The 7,831-nt window shown below is 40.7% G+C and overlaps 1 protein-coding gene across 1 annotated transcript; it reads left to right on the top strand.

Moving 5' to 3' along the window:
- The first annotated feature begins 778 nt into the window (after positions 1-778).
- Positions 779-4,718, top strand: LOC145970637 (uncharacterized). Its single transcript, XM_083097509.1, has 3 exons — positions 779-2,471; positions 2,544-4,217; positions 4,712-4,718. Exons 1-3 carry the CDS (start codon positions 1,393-1,395, stop codon positions 4,716-4,718), a joined length of 2,760 nt encoding a protein of 919 aa, XP_082953635.1. The 5' UTR covers positions 779-1,392.
- Positions 4,719-7,831: the final 3,113 nt, after the last annotated feature.

Here is a 7,831-nt window from a genome sequence, read left to right as displayed (position 1 = left end):
ACATTTCGATCGATAAATCTCCAATCCTTAATGCGAGAGCAGTCGATTGTAGAAATTGTTCAATGTCTGCTTGCTTCTGCATCAACAAATTCCACGTTGAAAAAGGTAACACTATTTGATTGCCTCGATTATCACCGAGAATCAGTTCCACGTACGACACAGCTCCAACGCTTATTCCAATGTCCAAATACTTGTACGACGTTGGGGTTAGAGCGTATCTTCTTCCAAGTATGCGAGTCGCACGACGAGGCTGAATGCTATAAAAATATATAAATTAGATCAATATTTAAAAAAAAAATTAAATAATTAAATATTTAAAGATCGAAACTTACGTGTCACATTTTTGCTTCTTACACGGTGGAGTTTCACCGTTTCGAATCGGAACGTAAAAATTCATGTTGATTTCTTCAGTGAACCTTTCACACGCGCGATTGATGCAATACTGATCGTATTAGAATTAATATCAATTCAAATAGTATCGCAAATTGCGATGTAGAGGGGATTATTGCTGACACGACATTTTAATTTCCTCTAAAATTTTGTCGCGCCGATATACGGCGGCGATGACATCATCATCCCTAGAACAAAGATTTAGCTGAATTCGCTAAAATCGAGCGCCGGTGTACGGCTGCTCCCAACGCAACCACGTTAGATTTTTCAAATGTATGTGACAAAACGCGAAATTATCAAGGTTAAATTGCAAACGTTACTCCGGAAATTTTTTTAAGATGAAATCATTCTAGAATGTTCGATGATATGCATGAGACAGTATATAAATCATGCCGTTAAGGTTAAAACACACATCACCCCTAGACAAAGATTTAGCTGAATGTGCTAAAATCATGCGCCGATGTACGGCTGCTCCCGACGCAACCACGTCAGATTTTTTCAAATGTACGTGACAAAACGTAAAATTTTCAAGGTTAAATTGCGCATCAGAACAAAGATTTAGCTGAATGCGCTAAAATCGAGCGTCGATGTACGGCTGCTCCTGATGCAATCACGTCAGATTTTTCAAATGTACGTGACAAAACGCGAAATTTTCAAGGTTAAGATGTGCATCGGAACAAAGATTAACCGCCAAGGTTAAAACGCACATCACCCCTAGACAAAGATTTAGCTAAATGTGTTAAAATCAAGCGCCGTTTTACGGCTGCTCCCGATGCAACCACATCAGATTTTTCAAATGTACGTGACAAAACGCGAAATTATCAAGGTTAAATTGCAGACGCTACTCCGGGGAATTTTTTAAGATGAAATCATTCTAGAATGTTCGATGATATGCACGAGACAGTATATAAATCATGATCAAGAGGCACACCCCGCCAGTAATTTTGCTAAAGTACATCCGGAACTATCATTGGGAAGCGCATTTCGCAAGTGTGTTACAATATGGAGGAACAAAATTTGCGAGAGCAATCCACATTGATTGATTCGCTGGAAGATTACATTGTGTGGGAACAACGATGCGACCAATACATCGAGTCGTTGGAAGAGCAAAGTCGCATCAAGCGACCGCGATTATCGATCGGAAATCGACAATCGCTGATTGCTCGGATCGCGCGCCTCGAAGGGTTGAAAAATTCGGTACGTGGACGTTTCGTACACGCGGGTGCCGGATGTAGCGCGCGTCAAAATAGACTTGTGTGGCGCGAGATTGATACGGCGTTCGAGAGTCGCGTATCGACTGGTGCGGTGATAAACTATAATCACATTGAACCTCGTCAATTTCTCGATGACGCCAAAGACATAGTGATAGAACATGTGCAGGACGTTATGAAAAAACACTGTAATGTGAAAGTGAACACTATATTTAACGGTGAATTCGTGGCTGGGGATAAACACGCCAACAAAAGTATCAATACGCGAAACTATGAACTCTTTCGCACATCCGATTTACGCGAGTGGTACGAACGACGTGTTATCGAACCCACCCTAGCGTCTCTGGAAGAGTTTCAGGAACGCGACAGCGGGTGGGCTTTGTCGCGAATACTAAATTTAACTGTAAATATAAATAAGTATAATCCTATGCGTGCGGGGTGTCACATCAAATTACCGCGGGAGATTATGTTGAAAAGAGCGGTGATTAATGTACAATCTAAAGACAATGCGTGTTTCGCGTGGGCAGTGGTCGCCGCCCTATACCCCGCCGAAAGAGACACGAATCGGGAATCATCGTACCCGCATTACACGACAGTGCTGAATCTCCAGAACATTGAGTTTCCAGTGACTGTGAACCAAATAAAAAATTTTGAACTTGCCAATAACATTTCTATAAATGTGTACAACATCGAAGACAAGAACAGCATTGTCCCGATGCGTCTTTCGCAGCAGAAGCAGGACAAGCATATCAACTTGCTTTACATTGAAGACGACAACAGCGTCGGACATTTTGCATGGATTAAGAATTTATCCCGGCTCGTGAGCTCACAATTGAGCAAACACAAGAATCCAAAATATATCTGCGATCGGTAAGTTTAATTTGAATAATTATAAGTTATATAGCAAATTGTATATAAATCTAAAAAATTTTTCTTTTACAGATGCCTGCATTATTTTAATTCGGACACCAAGTTGCAGTCGCATACGGTCGACTGTGGAAAGATGAATGATTGTGCTGTCCGATTGCCGAGCGATAAGGACAAGTGGTTATCGTTCAACAACTTTAATCGGAAGGAGCGGCTTCCATTTGTGGTCTACGCCGACCTGGAATGCGTTCTGGCCAAGACGGAAGAAGAGAAAAACGCATATCAACATCACCAAGTATTTAGTTTAGCTTATTATGTACATTGTTCATACGACGAATCTTTATCGGCATATCATTCGCGTCGTAGCGCCGATTGTATAGCATGGTTCGCCGCAGACCTCAAAAATTTAGCGTTACGTGTAAAAAATATTTTAAAAACAAATGTCCCCATGGTAAATTTGACGTCCGAAGAGTGGGAGAAATTCCATAGCGCCACTCAATGTCATATATGCGAAAAACCGTTCGTGCAAGACGATACACGCGTTCGCGATCATTGCCATCTGACCGGGCGGTACAGAGGTCCAGCACACTCAAATTGCAATTTAAATTATAAAGAATCTTTTTGTATTCCCATAGTTTTTCACAATTTATCCGGTTATGATTCACATTTCATTATCGAGGAAATAGCCACATCGTTCGAAGGGAAAATCGAGTTACTTCCGATAACAAAAGAGAAATATATTTCGTTTACAAAAGATGTTTGTATGGATGAAGAATCAAAAAATCATGTAAAATTACGTTTCATCGATTCATTCAAATTTCTCGCATCGAGTCTCGACAAATTGGCATCGTTTTTGGACAAAGATAAACTCAAAATTTTAAAATCAGAATTTCAAAATTTATCAACAGAAAATTTCAATTTGTTAACGCGAAAAGGTGTATTTCCGTACGAATACATCGACTCTGTAGAGAGGTTGCAAGATACGTGTTTACCACCGCGCGAATCGTTTTACAGTTCCTTGACCGGTGATACTGTATCCGAGAGCGATTACGCGCACGCCGAGAACATCTGGATGCGATTCTCCATTCGAACGCTAGGCGAATATAGCGATTTATATCTTAAAATTGATGTCTTGTTATTAGCCGACATTTTCGAAAACTTTCGAGATAAATGTATCGAAAGTTACGGACTCGACCCCGCGTATTACTATACTCTCCCCGGATACACGTGGGACGCCATGTTGAAACATACCAAGATCACGTTCGAGCTGCTTACTGACATCGACATGCTTATGTTCATCGAACGTGGTATACGCGGCGGTCTGAGTCAATGTTCGGGTAGATACGCTCGCGCTAATAACAAGTACATGGAGTCGTACGATCCATCGAAACCATCATCGTACTTGATGTACTTTGATATAAATAATTTGTACGGATGGGCAATGTGTCAACCGTTGCCTTACGCCAATTTTCAATGGGTCGACGATGTGACCAATTTTGATGTATCATCCATCACGCTAGATTCGCCTACAGGCTATGTCCTCGAAGTGGACCTCGAGTACCCGCAACATCTTCACGATGCGCACACTGACCTGCCGTTTTGCCCGACACGCGACAAACCACCTGGCAAGCGGGAATTTAAACTGCTTGCAACGCTATACGATAAGAAGCGTTACGTGATACACTATCGCAACCTGCAGCAGTGTACGCGTCACGGTCTTCGCGTAACAAAAATACATCGAATTTTACAGTTTTCACAATCTCCGTGGCTTCGAAATTATATAGAATTAAATACACATTTCAGAACATTGGCTAAAAATGATTTCGAAAAAAATTTATATAAATTAATGAACAATGCAGTGTTTGGTAAAACGATGGAAAATGTGCGCAATCGTGTCGATGTTAAATTGTTAACAAAGTGGGATGGTCGGTATGGCGCAGAGGCAATGATCGCGAAACCAAATTTCCACAGCAGAAGCGTTTTTTCAGAAAACTTAATCGCTGTGGAATTGCGCAAACTCGAGGTGAAATTCTACAAACCGATTTACGTGGGTATGTGCATACTCGACATATCCAAGACATGTTTGTACGAGTTTCATCACGAGTATATGACGCCAATGTATCGCGACAAATGCCAGGTAATGTACACCGATACGGATAGTCTCATATATCACATTGAGTGCGCGGATGTGTATGAGAATATGAAGCGCGATATCATCAGATTCGACACGAGCGATTATGCAGTGGATAACGTGTACGGTATACCGCTTGTAAATAAAAAGGTACCGGGCCTGATGAAGGACGAAAACAACGGTACCATAATGACCGAATTCGTCGGGCTCAGAGCAAAGATGTACGCGTTACGAGTGAATGGAAAAAAGGACACGAAGAAAGTTAAAGGTGTCAAGAGTAACGTTGTCGCGAGAACGATAACGTTTGACGACTACATGCGGTGTTTGAAAGAAGAAATTGAAATGACGCGTCAGCAGTCGTGTATACGATCTAAACTGCACCAAGTATACACGATCTGCGAGACGAAAATTGCTCTGAGTCCGTACGACGATAAGCGGTATATCGTACCCGAAACCACCGATACGTTACCGTGGGGACATTATAGAATACCATTGTAAATAAATGTATATTTTATTTATTATTAATTGTATATTTTGTACATAACCATGTATATATTTTTATATTTAATACACTTTATATATTTTTATATTATTAAATATTTATATATTAAATTATTTATATAGTTTATATGTATATTATTTTAATAAATATTTATAATACACTATTTTTATGTATCCAAGAGTTGTATGATTTATCCATTCCCAACCATTTCACGTATACGTCATCACCCTTTTCCCGCAAAATTTTTTCCACGAGATATACGTCGGGATTAGCGACGCGTTGTAATTCGTATTCGTAGAATCCTCCAGCGACGGGATCTCCACGCGAATCTTGGAGTATGAATGTCGCGGGATTAGTTTTCTGCACCTCGACAATCTTAAAAACTTCGGTCGTCCAATTAGGTGTGAAACCTTTTTCAAAGATGGTCTTGTATTTGCTTACGCGTACCGAATCGCCTACTTTAAATTTTGTCAGAGCCGCAATTTTTACGTTGCTATACACCGTATTTAAAAGTTTTTCGGCGATCGCTGGAGTGACGTCGGCAGGTCTCATACCGATGGTGCGATGTTTTCGCGTATTGTACTCTGCAACGAGTCGAGATAACTCGTCGATCCATTTGTAATTTCCGTTGAGCGTAAACATTTTCCACATATTGTTTTTCAAAGTACGGTTGAATCGTTCCACGACCGAGGCTTTCATAATGGAATACGTCGAGTAATGATTAATGTTGTGTTTCTTCATGAGTTTCTGCACACTCGCGTTGTAAAATTCTTTTCCTCTGTCGGTTTGAAAATTTTTCGGACACCTTTTATCGTCTCCAATAATCTTTGCGATCGTTTCGGACATTTCGTTTCCGCTCTTGCTCTTGAGCGGTACGACCCACGCATACTTGCTCAACACATCGATAACTGTGAGTATGTATTTATGACCCTTGTTGAGTCGAGAATACGAACGCATGTCGACCACGTCCGCCTGCCACAGATCGTCGTATCCGCGTACAATGACGCGTCTTCGTGGAAAATTTCTTCTCGCCGGAGCATGTAGTTCCTCGACAAGTTGTCGCTTTTCGGAGGTGTTTATCTTCTTTCGCACGTTTGATCGAGGCATAATTAATATTGCGATATTAGTATGTCTCGTTTACTGTGTCGAGTCAGATGTTGCATATCTCAGCACATTCTTTATCTCGCCCATCATTATTCGTAGCGCCTGCACGTGTGTTTCAAGCGTGATAATTTTTTGCTCAATTTCTCCCTGTCGATCTCTCAAAAGTTTATCCACATATCGTTTGTTGACAGCGTCAGTATCAGTTTCCGGTTGCGCTACACGTTGAATCTTGCGCGACCTTGCGTCAAAGCCGGTAGTAGTCTGGCAGAGAGCGTTATCGCGAACGTAATTTCTCAATAATCCATTCCATTGATAGTACAAATTATTCGACGTTCCGAGCGATAATCCAAATTTATTAATCGACATTTCGGTACCGAGAACTTTGACGGAATGACATGTATCGTTGACGCATAGTTTAATTTATAATAATGCCAGCCTCGCGAAGTTCTTCGATAATTGACAAGATTTCATTGTCGTGAGCATTGTTGCCGGCTCGACGCGAGGCGTCCAGCAATCGCAAACGATCTACCAATTCGTTGGGATCGTTCCAATGCACGTAATCGATCATGTTGTCGCTTAGCGTCATGGTGTGCGGCGCGTCTATACCTCTTCCCACCTTTCTATCGGGGAATAATGGTGCAATTATATATTTGTACTTGTATCCTTTGTTACTTTTAATAGGATTATTAACTTTGTTGTCACGTTTATGCGCATTTGTTGCTTTTAATATACTTTGATATTTATACAAATCGTCTTGAGTGTATTTTTTATGATTGGGAAATTTTCTAAAAATCAAATCGTAGATACCTTCGGATCCCGTATATTTTATTCCATCGATAATTATATTATCTTCCATGTCCACATCGAAACGTTTATCACCGAGCATCATTCCTTCGCTGGTAAATTTAACACCGTAGACGTAATCCATACTCTTATTTTTATCAACACTCATGATAGCTCCTATATATTTTTGCGCTAGTGGACCAAAATGATCTCGGAACGTTTTCTGACCTTCGGACGTTTCTAATTCATGTCGGACCGATGTTACAAACGAATCGGGCGTGGTCTCATAAATTTCTTCGACGGACGGGGATGGTATTGTTTGACGCGGTTGTACTTTTATCGGAGTAGAAACAGTAGCCATATTAGAAAATTGTTTCCTTCGTTTCGATCGATTCGGTGTCGAATATATCGGCGAATCGTTTATCGGCATATTTATCCGTGCTCGCTTTATTCCTTGCTTCGACTCTTTTATTTTTTCCTCGTGCTTCTCTCCAAACGTTAAACTCAATGGTTCAATTTTCGGCGCATCAGATTCCGCAGTATTTTCGATAAGCTGTTTTAAAGGTTCGGTAATTGGCTTAAATTGTCTTTCCAATGCAACGTCTTCCTCCATTTTACCAGTTTTCAAAGCGCGATATTTTTTGCGAATTGATTCGCTCATTTTTGCAATCTCTATCGCAATCTTTTCACGATTGTCGTTCATGATGCTTGATCAATGTGTCGATGACGACTGATCGCTTTACGGTATCGCGAAATCATTAAATCCTCTTCTATATCGTCCATTGATCAACGTGCTGTCTTTATCAATGACTACGAAGCCATATTTGCGTTGCCAACATTTCT

The sequence above is a fragment of the Camponotus vicinus genome, unplaced genomic scaffold (genome assembly GCF_025532165.1).
Source record: "Camponotus vicinus isolate PSW18456_S1 unplaced genomic scaffold, iyCamVici1.0 SCAF_4, whole genome shotgun sequence".
In the NCBI taxonomy this organism is placed as follows: domain Eukaryota; kingdom Metazoa; phylum Arthropoda; class Insecta; order Hymenoptera; family Formicidae; genus Camponotus; species Camponotus vicinus.
This window is presented reverse-complemented; position numbering and strand designations above follow the sequence as displayed.

What these genes read in the sequence shown, in the direction of transcription:
- LOC145970637 (XM_083097509.1), top strand. Translation starts at nt 1,393, where the DNA reads ATGGAGGAACAAAATTTGCGAGAGCAATCCACATTGATTGATTCGCTG. An exon ending in CCAAAATATATCTGCGATCG is followed by an intron (nt 2,472 to 2,543) that starts GTAAGTTTAATT and finishes TTTCTTTTACAG; the next exon opens with ATGCCTGCATTATTTTAATT.